Source organism: Brassica napus, chromosome A2, assembly GCF_020379485.1.
Source record: "Brassica napus cultivar Da-Ae chromosome A2, Da-Ae, whole genome shotgun sequence".
Taxonomy (NCBI): domain Eukaryota; kingdom Viridiplantae; phylum Streptophyta; class Magnoliopsida; order Brassicales; family Brassicaceae; genus Brassica; species Brassica napus.
This window is the reverse complement of record NC_063435.1, coordinates 5,982,733-5,998,600: the sequence shown is the minus strand read 5'-3', so window position 1 is coordinate 5,998,600 and position 15,868 is coordinate 5,982,733. Positions and strand designations below refer to the sequence as shown.

General features: G+C 30.7%; 1 protein-coding gene, 2 non-coding genes and 1 pseudogene across 3 annotated transcripts; 3 read left to right on the top strand and 1 right to left on the bottom strand.

Annotated features, from left to right (window-relative positions):
• The first annotated feature begins 2,937 nt into the window (after positions 1–2,937).
• Positions 2,938–3,009, top strand: TRNAF-GAA. Its single transcript has one exon. It is a non-coding gene; the product is annotated as a tRNA-Phe (tRNA).
• Positions 3,010–4,715: 1,706 nt separating this feature from the next.
• LOC106418577 lies at positions 4,716–6,213 on the top strand. Its single transcript, XM_013859310.2, has 3 exons — positions 4,716–5,006; positions 5,123–5,459; positions 5,540–6,213. Exons 1-3 carry the CDS (start codon positions 4,784–4,786, stop codon positions 5,991–5,993), a joined length of 1,014 nt encoding a protein of 337 aa, XP_013714764.2. The 5' UTR covers positions 4,716–4,783; the 3' UTR covers positions 5,994–6,213.
• A 106-nt stretch (positions 6,214–6,319) lies between these two features.
• On the top strand, positions 6,320–6,392 carry TRNAF-GAA. The gene has a single exon. It is a non-coding gene; the product is annotated as a tRNA-Phe (tRNA).
• Positions 6,393–12,632: 6,240 nt separating this feature from the next.
• LOC106390113 lies at positions 12,633–15,504 on the bottom strand (annotated as a pseudogene).
• Between the last annotated feature and the right edge of the window lie 364 nt (positions 15,505–15,868).

Here is a 15,868-nt window from a genome sequence, read left to right as displayed (position 1 = left end):
TTATAATCAGGATCCGTAATTCAAATCGCTAGATTTTTTTAGTAATTTTTTAATGTTTATTAATTTTATATAATAAATTACCGTATATTAAAAAGTTTAAGATAAGTTAAATTTTTATACATGTATTATATAGTTTACTAATATTAACCCGTTCTACCAACATATTATACTTTTAGCATAAATATTTTATATTTATAAAAATTAAATATGTTAACTTATCAATTTAAAATAATTTTATCATATTTTGTTCAATATAAAGTTTTTATTTTAAAATGATAGATATTATTATAAAATTGATAAAATATGATATAGTTTTATTCTTTTAGTAACTTTTCATTGCTAATTACAAAATTAGTTGAAAATATTTATATTCAATTTATGACAATTAAGATCTTATTATAATCTTTTTCAAGAGATTTGTTAACAGCATCTAGGATTCAAATAATTAAAAGATATATAAGATATTATGATTAAAGTAGTTAAAAATAGTATATATATTAGCATTAGTGATATATATTTAATAGAAAATTTAAATGATGGTCCAAATAAAATATCACTCATCAAAAAATCATGATTTTTATTTTATTAGAAAACAAATTTGAAAAAAATAAAATAGAAATAAATATTTATTTCTAACAAAATCTTTAAAAATTATTAGTAAATGTATTTTTGAAATTAATTAATTTCATTTTATTTAAATTTTCGTTTATAAACCAAAACTGTATTCAATTTTAATTTCTAATTATATTTTATGATAATTTAAATTAAAACTAACTAATTTTCGAAAGTAAATTTAAAAAGATTCTAAGAAGATTTTAAAAAGATTTTGTTAGAACATTTTAAATATATTCATTTGTATTTCAAGTAAAAAGATAAAGATATTAAAAGATATAATAATGGACTTAAGTAAAATATGATATTTTCTAAGAATGGTCCAATCTAAAAAATCATACATGAAAATAAGTCATGACTTCTGTTTTAATATATTAGATATAGAAACTCTTGTATAACAGACCAAATTATCAATCTTATGCTTCACAACACAATTTGGGTCCATTTTTCAACTAAACTGTATTTTTTATTGAGAATTCGGCTAAAAAAAACACGAACTTTTCACGAATTGCCAAAAAAAACCTGTACTCGAGTCTGGCCAAAAAAATCATTTACTTTTATTGACTTTTTTAGTTTATTAATAAACTTAAGATTGACTTGCCAATTTAGCACGCCGTAAACTCACAGTTAACACAGTGTTAACTAGAAGTTAAATGTTGGCGTTAAGTGAAACGACGTCGTTTCATCTCATTTGAAAACGACGTCGTTTTACATGATTTGAATTTAAAAATATGTAAACCCCTGGATTCGAACCCAGGTTGATTGGTAAAAAGGCAAGGTATTTTACCACTAGGCTACTGGCACTTTCAATGTACTTACTAACATGTTTACTTTTATTTGGTACATATTAAATATAAAATATTCTCTAAAAACTTAAAAAGATCTTTAAAATTCCAAAAAATTGAAAAATAAGAAATTTTTTATAAAATTAACTTTAAAATTTAAATTGAAAATAAAATTTATTTTTCTTTTTAAAAAATAAAAACTCTTCCAAAATTTTCTAAAAAATTAAAACGATCTTTAAATTCCAAAAAATTGAAAAAAATAAAGAAATTTTTTATAAAATTAATTTTGAAATTAAAATTGAAAATAAAATTTTATTTTTCTTTCAAAAAAATAAAATTTTATTTTTCTTAAAAAAAAATAAAAAATCTTCCAAAATTTTCATAAAATTAATTTTGAATTAAAAAAATTGAAACTTTTGGAAGATTTTTTATTTTTTGAAAAGAAAAAATAAAATTTTATTTTCTATTTTAATTTCAAAATTAATTTTATAAAATATTTCTTTGTTTTTTCAATTTTTTGGAATTTAAAGATCTTTTTAAGTTTTTAGAAAATTTTGGAAGAGTTTTTATTTTTATAAAAGAAAAATAAAATTTTCTTTTTAATTTTAATTTCTAAATTAATTTTATAAAAATCTTTTTTTTTTAATTTTTTGGAATTTTAAAGATCTTATTAAGTTTTTAGAGAATTTTTTATATTTAATATGTACCAAATAAAAGTAAACATGTTAGTAAGTACATTGAAAATATCAGTAGCCCAGTGGTAAAATACCTTGCCATTTGACCAACCAACCTGGGTTTGAATCCAGGGGTCTACATATTTTTAATTTCAAATCATGTAAAACGACGTCGTTTTCAAATGAGTTAAAAACGACGTCGTTTCACTTAACGCCAACAATAAACGACGTCAAATATTTCTGTGAAATTTGTTGACGGCGTGCTAAATTGGCAAGTCAGCGAAAACATCTAAATTAATTATAAAGTCAATGAAAATTTGGTGTTTTTTTGGTCAGTCCATAAGTTCATGTTTCTTTTGGCAATTCGTGCAAAGTTGAGGGTTTTTTTGGCCGAATTCTCATTTCGTGCAAACAATAGTTTGTTAAATATTTCACCTAAAATGTCATGGAGCATGCATAAATTTTACGAAATGAGTCTTGTGATACTTAGCATAAGACCAAATCGAAAAGTCTGAATAACACTCTATTGTTTAAAGAAATTGATGAGTATAACAAACTCTCTATTCTGAATTAAATTACCTATCAAAAACTTTTGATACTTAGAATAGATGAGTCTTTTTATCTTTACGAAATGAGTCTTATTCTAATATAAAGTGTAGGTTAACTACAAATTTTCCTTAAACAATGGTCAATGCGATGTTTTGATGAATAATTTGTCTATTTGTGTTGATAAAGCATTTGGTTAAAAATTCACAAAAGATATGTAAATTGTTTTCTCATGTATGTAATGTTTGTGTTTTGGTCAATTATGTAGTTGTGCTTTGGTTGATTGAATTATATTATTGTGTTTGAAATTATTTGTCATTGCGGGGATAGCTCAGTTGGGAGAGCGTCAGACTGAAGATCTTAAGGTCGTGTGTTCGATCACGCTCCCCGCATTGTTGTTTATTTGTTTTCTTGGAGCAAAATCATGACATGCTCTGGAAGTTACCGTCTCCACTTCCTTGTAAATATGTGCTAACATCAAGTCTCATGTGTTCTGTGGTTATAACTCTGAATCATCAACTACAACTGCTTTTAGGTTTGTCGTATTTATTAGCAAAACCTCCAAATATAAAACATTAATACTTTGGTTAATAATTTAGTTAAACGCTCTTCGAGGGAGATATTTATCAAGTGTGTGAGTTGCAAGTACATCCTAGAAAACACTATTTGTTTGAAGAAGGCGGCACTCTGCTCAGAATCTACAGCGAAACATGGGATTTGAAGGAGCTAAAATGTGTAGCCAAAGGTTCTATGACATGTCAGCTTATACTCGCACTGAACAAAGTAAAAATGCAGGTGCAGTAGCTAACATATATTTGATTTGAAAGTTTTGTAACCAGACAGACAATGCATCATAGTTCATGAATTGTATATCCGCAACTAGGTCTAAGTCAAAGTGTCCACTATAAGTTTGCAAGCTATCTCTTTAGTTGAATCTGTAACGATTACAACCATGATACAATCAGGGGAGAATATACATGGACAAAGGGCGGGGGAGTTGCCCACCATGACTTTTAAAATTTCAACGTATTTTCTTTAAATTTTAGTGAATGCCCCTATGTATATACAATACTTTGTTAATAAATTTTATGTTTGCTCCGGAACAAAATAATTTCTAGATTCGTCACTGATTTTAATTTAGAATCTCTCAAAACGGAGTCTCTACAATCCCATGTAAATTTGCAGAACTAATTCCTCACAATTCACAAACTCTTGGCGTTTTTATTCTCAACGATACAATTCACAGCATCCCTCTCCCCTATAAGGCTATAACCTATCAGTCCAACAAGGATGTCCCTTTCATGGTGTTATATAATAACCAAACATTTATTTGATTCATTCCCAACTGATTCGTATTTTCCATTCGCATATGATTGCTGGCTTCAGGTAACACACAGATTATGGGTATGAATGGTGACTAAGGAACGACGAGGAACAAATGCATTCCCTAACATTCCTTAAAAAAATCATCATTCATAAGGAATAATTTTTTCTTCTCATTCCCTACCATTCCTTTTTTTGTAGAGAAATAAAGAGTAAATTAATTCCTTGTTAAATATGGGATGGAACAACCATTCACTTTCATTCCTTCAATTATATTCCTCTCCATTCCTTTTCTATTCGTTCCTCTTGTTTCCAGAATGGTCACCAGTCGGACCCATATAATACATACTCAACAAAATGCATTTGTCCCTTTTATTAATACCGAGAAATGATCATTCTACTCTCTTTTCTAACATGTATATAACTTATATTGCTTGGGCTTCCACGATCCCAACACTTTTGTTTATTTTTAACAAATATTACTTCTTTTTCTTACCTTTAAGAATAGAAATATTCAGATTATTATGCACTTCTGTCTTCATTACAAAATTAATCTTAATTAAACGATGCTTAAATTGGAAAAATAGTCACACTTTTACTTTGAAACGAAGTAAAAAGAAAACACGTTAAGTGCAATTGTTGATGGTGTCACCGCCAAGTTCGTCCAAAGGCACACCCCTTCCCCAACATGGACCTCAATAATCAATTAACATCATAGCCCCTTTATTAAGCAAGCATTTGACTTTTTACTCCTATAAATCCCCAATCAAAATTCAATTCTCATCATCACAAACACAATCAACTCTCTCTCCTTCTCTACTCAAAAACCAAAAGGATACAAACATGGAAATCTCAAAAACCCTTTTGCTAGTGGTTTCTCTTGTGGCTGCAACTTGTTTCTTGCAAGCCAGGGCAGCTGGAGTTTACTGTAGCAACCCTTACTCTAAATGTTACCGCAAGTACATTGAATGTCCAGAGGAATGTCCAAGCACAACTGCTATGAACTCCAAGTACAAAGTTTGCTATGCCGATTGTGATAAACGCCCTTGCACATCCCAATGCCGCAGTAAGTTTTTTTGATTGCTTGTAATACAAGTTTCCACATTCTCCATGTTCTTGTGCACTCTATATTGCATTTTTCAAGTGATAATGAATCATATTCATATGACTTTTGTTGTATAGTGCGGAAACCGAACTGCAACAGACCTGGATCAGCTTGTTATGACCCTAGGTTCATTGGAGGAGACGGCATTGTGTTCTACTTCCATGGAAAGAGCAATGAAGAATTCAGCCTCGTCTCTGACTCTGACCTTCAGATCAATGGTAGGTTCATTGGCCACAGACCCGCTGGTCGTGCCAGAGACTTCACATGGATCCAAGCTCTCGGGTTCCTCTTCAACTCCCACAAATTCTCTCTTGAAGCCGCCAAAACCGCTACATGGGACAACGAAGTCGACCATCTCAAGTTCACTTTCGATGGCCAAGACTTATCTGTCCCGGAAGAAACTCTCTCCACCTGGTTAGTACTCAAAACAAAAAGTCAGTTTGAATATATTTTTTCAAAATTCTTGAAATCAATATTGCAATCTTTAAAAACAGGTACTCACCAAACAAGGACATCAAGATCGAGAGAGTGACTTCGAGAAACAGCGTGATCGTGACAATCAAAGACAAAGCCGAGATCATGGTCAACGTGGTTCCAGTGACGAAAGAAGACGACAGGATCCACAGCTACAAAGTACCATCAGATGACTGCTTTGCACATCTCGAGGTTCAGTTCAAGTTCTTCAACCTTTCACCAAAGGTCGATGGAATCTTGGGACGAACCTACAAACCTGATTTCCAGAACCCTGCTAAGCCTGGGGTTGCAATGCCAGTGGTTGGTGGTGAAGACAGCTTCAAGACCTCATCTCTCCTCTCCAATGACTGTAAAACTTGCATTTTCTCTGAATCACAGACGGAGATTGAGTCCGTTAAGTCAGAGATTGAATATGCAGCGTTGGATTGCACCCGTGGAGCGTCTTCTGGATACGGAATCGTGTGCAGGAAGTAAGGAAGTCGTATAAAAACTTTGCTTACAAGAAGAATAAGGCCAGAGAGCAGTAGCTTCTGCTGGATATCTTACAAAGTAAAATAATTGTCATGAAAAGATGTTATATGTACTTGATATTTACTACTTTGAAATGCGTTTTCTATTGTATCATCCACCATGTATTCTATTTTGTATAATTGTATTAACTTAATCATTATTAATAATATATATTACTATTAGAAATTGCTTAATTATCAACAAGTTCAGGTAGAAGAAAGAGACAAATATTGTTGAAGAGTTGCAGACGAACGCATGATTCATTATAACTAATTCAACAATAATCAATAGCGGGGATAGCTCAGTTGGGAGAGCGTCAGACTGAAGATCTGAAGGTCGCGTGTTCGATCCACGCTCACCGCATTATTTATATTTTTATTTGTCGCTTTAACGTGTCATGCGTGCGGTGCTAGGTGTTCTTCTTCTGTTCTATATCGATTATGTGCCTCCGATTTAGTTTTCTGGCAGAACATGTATCATAGCTTAGTTTTATTGTTGTCATATAAAAAAAGATTTCTAATCTGTTGGGAGAGCGTGAAGATTTGAAAGTCGTGTGTTGTTCGATCCATGCTCACCGCATTATTTTCCTTTTTATTTATCACCTAAACGTGTCACCGGTGTGTACTCAAAGTCTAAAACGAAGTAGTTGTCGCCCTGCAGTGATAAATAAATCCAAAGAATTTACACAATTAAACAAGCTTGCACGCGGTGCTAATTGTTCCTCTTCTGTTCTATATCGATTATGTATCTCCGATTTGGTTTTCTGAACCGGCATAACATGTATCATAGCTTAGTTTTATTGTTGTCATATATATAAAAAAAGATTTCTAATCTGTTTAGAAAAAATAATACTCCCCCTATATTACATAATAAATCACATCCATTTTAAAATGTGAAACTAAGTCACGTGAATGAACTAGTCTTTAACTATGTGTTTTACTCCAAAGTCTATTAAAAGCTAATAAGAAATACAAAATTAAAATCATGAAACTATATAGACATTATCATAAGAAAAATTTAAAATTAAAATAATAATTTAGTACTGTAATCATTTCAGTGCAATAAATATTTGATATCGAAAACAAATGCGATCAAAATAATTTTGGAGATACTCATCTTCGTAGGTTATTATCTAAATTGTTTTGAGTGTTGTATTAAATTGATATATATATATATATATATATATATATATATATATATATATATATATATATATATATATATATATTTTGATGGCATTAAATTGATATATATATAAATATATAATAGCATAGACTTACGTTAAGGACTTTGGTATAAAATCTTTAAACTAATTTTCATACATTTTAGACAAAATAATGAAAAATGATTTCTTACCTATTTATGTATGAACATATGTTTGCATTTGTTTTTTTCTTTCAAATTACCCTATCAAGATATAAATTTTTTTTTTGAAACTGATGTTGCAGACAGTAAGGATATTATTTTTTCATTATTTCTTTGGGCTAACTAATTTTGTTAACATTAATCGATATGACGAAGAAAATAATATTTACAATATTTTCTAATTAAATTATTTTATATAAATTTATATATTGAAAATAATGTTTCCATTGTCAATGTAACAATTACTCACGAGTTTAATTTGTGATTTTTGTAAGAAACATATTTCATTCAAAATTTTAAATTGGAAGAATAGTTTTATTTTTATCGTATCTTGATACATTATGAATTATTATAGAGGATGATATATTCCTATCTTTGATCCAATCTTTTAACCAACTATATTGTTATTTTCCCTTATAATAGCAACACACACATGTGACAAATTGCATAATTTTACATGGAACGTGAAAACTTGTACATCACTTCTATCAGTTTTTTATAGTAAAATCATTGATAAGTATTTATATTATACAAAAAATCAGGTAACATATATATAATTAGTGGCATAACCTAAAATAAATAACTAAAGAGTATTGTAATATTTAATCTTATATTAGACTAAAAAAACGTCTACACTTTTGGTTCTACTTATATATACAATTAATTTCATACCTAAGATCTTTTATACATAATAATCAGGATACTATTTTTTAATATTCGTTATGATAATTATATATGTGTGTATAACTAATTTTATTTCTTATGTAACCAGTAAATAGAAAGCAAATATAAGTTTTAGAATAAAATAACCGGGTAGTTGAGAATTTTGGTAAATAAGGAGATAAATATGAAACAACTCTTTGATTGATTAATGTATCAAATGCAAAGTACAAGAAAGAAGAAATTAGCCATAATCAATTAATATATGCTAAATATCTAGTTCTTGTTCTTAATCTTTTCTCTCTTTCTCTTTTTCTTTTGTAGTTGTGTTTCCCCTTCCTCTCTTGTATAATTGAATTTAATGTATACTATATTAGATAATATTGATCTGATAAAAACTAAAAGGTGTTCAACTGCAAGATAAAGTTAACAACAATTCTTGAAAATGATATCCTAAGTATTCTATTATTTAATAGAAAATTATCTCGACAACCAACTGAAAACAACATAATCATAGCCTTTTCGCTAGCAGCAAACAAATTCGTACACGATAAAATTCTTTTTTTTTTACACGATAAAATTTTAGATGTACAAAACATACCAACCTTATTATTACGTGTATATGAAAACTTGCTTGACCTACAATATACTTATTTTAATTTTCTATTTCTCTTATTGTGTATTACATTATATAATTTTTCTAATTTGACCAATATTTTTTTTGAGTTTACACAAATTAACTTCAGTTCGATGATGCTTTCATATACCACTGGTAACATAGTCTTACATCATAAAATAAATATAACATCTAATAATATTATTTTATTACTTAATTTTGTTTTTTGAAATACAACAACAGATGTCAGAAAAACATTTTCCAATTAACTGAAAGCTCATAGCTCCACAAAACCTCTCGCATTTGTCTTCGTCGTGATTACATGCTTTGTAACATTTTTTATACTCATGCTTAACTCCAAAATCTATTCAAAATAATAAAAAATACAATATTAAAATCATGAAATTATATAGAAATTACCACAAGAAAAATTAAAATTTTAAATAATAATTTAGTACCTGTAATTATATCGGCGCAAAGAACATTTGATAACACGAATAAGATAGCAAAAACAAATGCGATCAATATATTTTTGGAGATACCCATCTTTTTTTATTATTGTTTTGAGTTTTTCATTTTACTTTCAATCGTTATATATAATAGCAGAAAACTTAATTAAATGATTTTTTTGGTATAAATCTTTAAATTAATTTTCGTAGATTTTAGTCAAAATAATGTAAAAATGATTTCTTACCTATTCATGTATGAACATATGTTTGCATTTGATTTTTTTTTCTTCAAATTACCCTATCAAGATATAATTAATAACTTTTCATTATTTCTTCGGGCTAAACTTTTTTGTTAACATTAATTGATATAACTAAGAAAATAATAATTACAATATTTTCTCATTAAAGTATTTTATATAAATTTATATATTCAAAATTTATTTTTGATGTAACAATTACTTACGAGTTTAATTTGTAAATTTTAATAAGAAAAATATTTCATTCAAAAATTTGAATTCGAAGTAAATCATTTTATTTTTATCGTATTATGAATTACTTTTAGAGAATGAGATATTCCTATCGTTGATCCAATCTCTTAACCAACTATATTATCATTTTCCCTTATAATATCAACACACATGTGACAAACTGCATAATGTAACATGGAATGTGAACACTTGTACATCACTTAGTAAAATCATTGATAAGTATTATATTATACAGAAAAAATCAGGTAACATATATAAAATTAGTGGCATAACCTATAATTATATAACTAATGAGTATTGTAATCTTTAATCTTATATTAGACTAAAATAGCAAAAGAAAAAGTCTACACCTTTGGTTTTACTTTAATATATATATAATTAATTAATTAATTCCATACCTAATATCATTTATAATAATAATCAGAATACTATTTTGTAATATTCATTTATTATAATTATATGTGTGAATTTTTCGAAAAAAATAACCAGGTAGTTGAGAATTTTAGAAAACAAGGAAATACAATAATAGCATAAACTTATGTAAAGGACTTTTTGGTATAAAATCTTTAAATTAATTTTCTTAGATTTTAGTCCAAATAATGTTAAAATAATTTATTGCCCTGTTATGTATGAACATATGTTTGCATTTTACTCTATTACAAATTACACTATCAAGATATAATTTCATCTAAACAGATTTTTCCAACTGTAATGATAATAATTTGTCATTATTTCTCCGGGCTAATTAATTTCGTTAACATTAATCGATATAACTTAGAAAATAATATTTACAATATTTATTAATAAGTTATTTTATATAATATTTTAATAAATATTTTCATTGGCTATGTAACAACCAATTTCTCTTTAATTGCGGTTGGTAGGATAGTAGTATGGATTGAAGTATTTTAAGATTTTTAGCATCGATAATAAAGATATTATTGGGAAATGTATCTTACATGTTTCCGTTGTAATGTCAGTGTGTTAGTCTGCTAAAAATATGTGTTAGTCTGCTAAGTATCCCTGTAACAGTTACATACTTCGTTGTAGCTGGTGTCATATTTTGTAATGGGCTATGAAAACGTTTAGCTACATATTTCTAAGTTTGGCATGTAAGCTTATCTTGTTTAGAATCGAGGTTGGTAGGATAATTGTATGTATTGAAGAATTTTAAAATTGTTAGCGTCTTTAATAAAGATATTAGTGGGTATTATATCTTCTAACCTGATTCTGTTATAGTGTCAATGTATTATACTGCTAAATAACGGTTTTAGCATTCTAGAGTTTCTTGTATCTGTTCTCGTTTAACGTTGTCGGCTAAGTAGGCGTTTATCTATATATTTCAAAGTTTGTCATGTCATATGATGTTGTGCAGAAATGTGTTTGGCAGGATAAAATGTACGAAATGAAGTATTTTGCAGTTGTTTGCATCTATGATTGAGCTATTAGTATGTATTTGTTCAATAATTAGCGATGTACACAAGACTTTAGTTGGTCAAGTGTGGCTGTTAGCGGGTCTAACGAGAAGGCCTCCAGGAAAGCCCAAGAAACAGAGATTCTTCTCCAGGGGCGAGAAACTTGTAAGTTCAACATATTTGGGAACGTGTGTTCTGCTGTAGACAATATAATGCGTGGACACATATATTTTGTTGTTGTGTGAGACTAAAGATACAGAAAAATTTGAAATTTTTTCTTTCAGATGAAACGCATTCAAAGGAGGACTCTGTGCAGCAGATGCAAGGGCTTTGGTCATAACAAAGACACTTGCAAGGAACAGATGAGGGCAAAGATATTAACGTCGCGTGCAACTTGTTGCTTACCATGTAATTATTGGTATAGTATATTGGTAAATGTCGAGAAGTATGTTTATTTTGACGCTCCAAAACAAGCATTGAGACGTGGTTAAGTTACTGTAAACGTGTATATCTATTGTAAAATTTTATATCAAATTAATTGGATGGATAAACGTGTCATTGACAAGCTATAAACATATTTATCACAATAATATGTGAGGTGTGTACTGCCAAAAATTTTGCAAGCTACTAACTACCTAAATGGACTACCGCTATTGGGATGAATTATAGATGTAGAAGATTAAAGAAAAAGGTCCAATGGAAACTGCTAACTGCCAAGACATAAACATAGCATTTATATTACACATTGCAAAAAGAAAAGAGAAAGACGGGTTGGAATACGTAATGATAGATAAGCAACAACTTAACAGCAAAAGTCGGATATGTTTTTGCTGCTCCTCTTCTTTGAATGCGGTGGGAATCTACGGCAATTAAGCCCCGTAACGAACGCGAATTCTCTTAAAGAGAATCTAACCGGTTTACCAGCAAAAAGAAACCAGATCTCGTGCTTCTTCAAAACCTTCAATTGCCTCGAAATAAGGAAACGCCCAAACCGGCCTGAGAATAAGGTTTTTCTGTAATATTTAGCAATTTCCCAAATGGAGACGCTTTGATAACTGCGATTTCATAATCTTCTAGGGCGTTGATGATTTTGGAGATACAAGAAGGTTTGTGGTAAGGAGTAACCCTAATGCCCACTGGTTCTTCACCCACCGCGAACACTCTTCTGGGAAAATCATGACGCGGCGTTTTGCGACTGGTTGAACCCATTAGGAAGATGAATAAAAGGCAATAGATTTCTATTAGGATTTGTGTCGTATGGGTTTCAATTCAGAGAGGAACTGTTGAGAATATATAGAGGAAGAAGACAAAGGCTTTCAGTGTCGACGATTTTATGATATGGGGGAACTTTACGAAAAAACATTATAAAATTACAAGTTGTCTGACACAATCTATTGCGTGTATATTTTCAGAAATATGTGGGCATCCTCGAAGATAATACATTTGAAGGTAATAGGGGTATGACGGACATTACATATGACGACAATTCCTAAGCATAAGCCTAAAGTGCATTTAGCTAATTACGTGGTTTTGCTAATGTGTAGAGTGCAATTTCTCTTTAATTTATGACATTTTGTAAGAAACGTATTTCATTCAATACAGTGCAAGCATACTCAGAAAAGATCACGCTAATTGATATCAATTTGCAGTTAACAATCCAAGATGACAACATCATATCAAATCTTTAGGCAAGGTTCTGCCGATGAATATAAGCTGTCATTACAATACTTGTAATTATATAGGTGGTTAACAAGCTCACCATTTAATAGTTAATACTAATCCTAACTGAATATATCTAATAAAGAGATCTCTCCTCTTTCATGTGTGTTATTGGGCAATCTCCGGCCACGCACAAAGCTACTGAATAAATGCAGAGCTCGTGAGGGCTGCGCATAGGGCACCATATGAGCCGCTCCTCTCACCGTTGCAAACGTCAATAGCTTTCCATACTCGGTGACCCAGCCACCAACCTTAGTCACATCACAATCCAAACAACCACAAGTTTACAATCAGCTTGAGAAAGTTGCAGGGGCAAGAGGAAAACCTGGCTTCTGCTGATTTTACCATAGTTACAATGGATAAGAGAAATTACCTGGTCTTTGTGGAACCAAGGTCCATAGGGAAGTGTGGTACTGAAGTTGAGATCATGAGCAAGTTCCCGTACGAGAGTTCTAGAACCAAGAAGTGGAACTACAGAATCTTGATCTCCGCTGCAATGTCGACAAGCCTGGGTGTTTAGCTGAAAAATACATTACAAGAAGTCATAAAAGGGATCTTTAATAGAATTCTTACCTGAAGATCCAAACAGAAGTTTTGTTCTGTATAATTCTCTTAAGAATCGGAAGCATGTTAATATTCCCGTCGATGCCACTGTAATTTACCAGTCTATGACATAGTCAAAGTGAAAAGGCAATATCAATCGTTATAAGAAAGTTCACTTACTATTGTGATCATTCAAAATATAACGAAAGATGATAAAAATGGTTTACGTGCTGCACATAGACCATTGGTAAGGTAGATGAGTCCGGTTCGCGTGAAGAGCGTGTTGCACCTCTGGGAGATTAAAATAAAACTGTCTTTCGTGCATCATACAAACATCCACTCCCATGCTTATCTGTGTAGCCTGAAACCATTTTCTAATGTTAACAAACAGATCAAAAAAAATATTCTGTTGGTAAGGAGGAAAAAAGGGACTTAAACCATTTTCTTGAGCCTCAACTCCTGCTCAATAATAGATGGGAAGCAGAGGTCAAGGATAACGTCATAGACGTTGACATACTTAGTAACGAAGCTGACTTCAGTGAGAGCCTCGATGCACGCCTTGCTTATGTTTGGGAGACTAGTAAAGTCACATTGCCTGATGATTGCGTGTTTATGTTCATCAGAAATAAGCCCATGTGACCATAAGAATTCGTAAGCAGCTGAAGTGTCTGTGTCGAGCTTTAGGAGCGGATTCCCAATCTGATAAAATGTTTAAAAAAAAAACAAGAAAAAGGAATCAGAAAAGAGTTGGCTAGAAAACCAAGAAGAAGATTATATTTGCTTACTGCAATTCCTTTAACATTGATCTTGAACCCACTTGACTGTCTATTATAGCTGTGTATAGCATCAGCCAGTTGAGGTATGTAATGTCCTGCAAGAGAGTGTTGTCAACAGAAGACACTAATAAAGTCATTTCTGAATGATGACATCAAAAATCAGCAGCAACAACATGATCAAACACACCTACCTGCATAGCTTTCCCCAGTGAGAAAGAAGTGGCGAGCTTTCAGCTCTGGGAACTTACTGAACCATCTTAACAAAACATGTCAATCAATACACAAAAGAGTCTTCAAATTTTTTTAATATAAACTGAAAATGGGATCTTGAATTTCACCAGTAGTTTCGTCCCCGGTGTTGTAATCAGAGCTTGTGTTGGAGTAGGACCATCCTACTCCCGCCGGAGACTCCACAAAGAGGAGGTTCGAGGCTACACATAGCATCAGAATCAAATAGTTCTCTTCTAATTACATAAATATTATAAAAGAAGGAAAAAGAAAAACAACCTTTGTTCCAAGACATGGAGTTAATACGGAGGCCACGACCATCTCCTGTTGGGTAAAATGGACCCAACTCAGTGAAAGCTCCTCCACCAACTGATGAACAACCAGGACCTGCAAGATAAAGTTTAATTAATATCTTAACCATTATACAAATGAGTTCAGTAGATAGCGAAAAGCTACGCAAATGACACATCCAAAGCTAAAAGAAACATACAAAACTCCATTAAGCCAAAGGGTTAAGGGTTTGGTCTCCGGGTGTGTGTCTGCTTCCACAAAGTAGTAGAAGAGACTGCGGCCTGTTTCAAAGTCAACATCCACATAACCTGCATACTGTCTAAATAAGACTTTTGGTTGACCAGGAAGCCTCGCCACCAGGTCTTCTTCCGGATATCCTTCTGCGAAGTTGCAACCAAACCAATGCACTGTAACCACGACCACCACCATTGTCACCGCCAAGGCACCGTATGATGCCATGATCTGAAACATGTCAAACAACAAGTTTAAGTCCAATCTCACAGCGTAATTCTTTTTTTACACATAAAGGATCAGGAAAATAAGCCACAATGAGAAAAAGACAATTCTGCTAATTTAAATTATAGTTTCTGCTGATTATAAGAACTACAGCGAAACAGACCATTTACAAGCAATGGAAATATAATGCAGAAACATAGAAGTAGAAGACGACCTTTAACTTGATCTCTCGTCTCTTTATCTGCTTGTAATAGTTCTGCAAGAAACCACAAATTGATAGTGAAAAGGAAGCTCAAGGAGTCGAGAAGTTGAAGGATTTAACAGCTAAAGTCTGTGATTGGAGAAGAAGATGAAATCTTTTCTTTTGCTTACAGCTTTCGTCTTCCTTTAAGCACTCCAAACTCTTTTAAACTCCAATAAGCACTTTCCTTTTTGAAAAGAACTGTTCTTTCCTTTTCTTTTTCCGTCAACATCATTTCCACACATAATGTTTTCTTATTTATTTAAATGAAAGCATTTTTAAAATTAAATAGATTAATATACCAATTTAATACTTTCTCTATTCCGAAAAGAACCACGTATTAGAAATAAATATTTTAAAAAGATACATTTTTACATTTTTAATGCATTAATAATTAATGATAAATTTTGAATTTCAAAAAATATACTGTGTTTTGAAATTTTATTGGTCAAAATCTATGGTGAATAATTAGTTACAAAAAATAATGAATTGTTAAAATATACATTTTTAAAATAGAGGGAGTATAAAATTGATTTATTATTAATAGTTATATGAATTATTAAATATTCAAAGATTTCTAATGATATAGTTT

Coding starts and splice junctions, on each gene's coding strand:
- LOC106418577 (XM_013859310.2), top strand. CDS start 4,784: ATGGAAATCTCAAAAACCCTTTTGCTAGTGGTTTCTCTTGTGGCTGCA. Junction 5,007..5,122: donor TTGCACATCCCAATGCCGCA/GTAAGTTTTTTT, acceptor TTTGTTGTATAG/TGCGGAAACCGAACTGCAAC. Junction 5,460..5,539: donor GAAGAAACTCTCTCCACCTG/GTTAGTACTCAA, acceptor CTTTAAAAACAG/GTACTCACCAAACAAGGACA.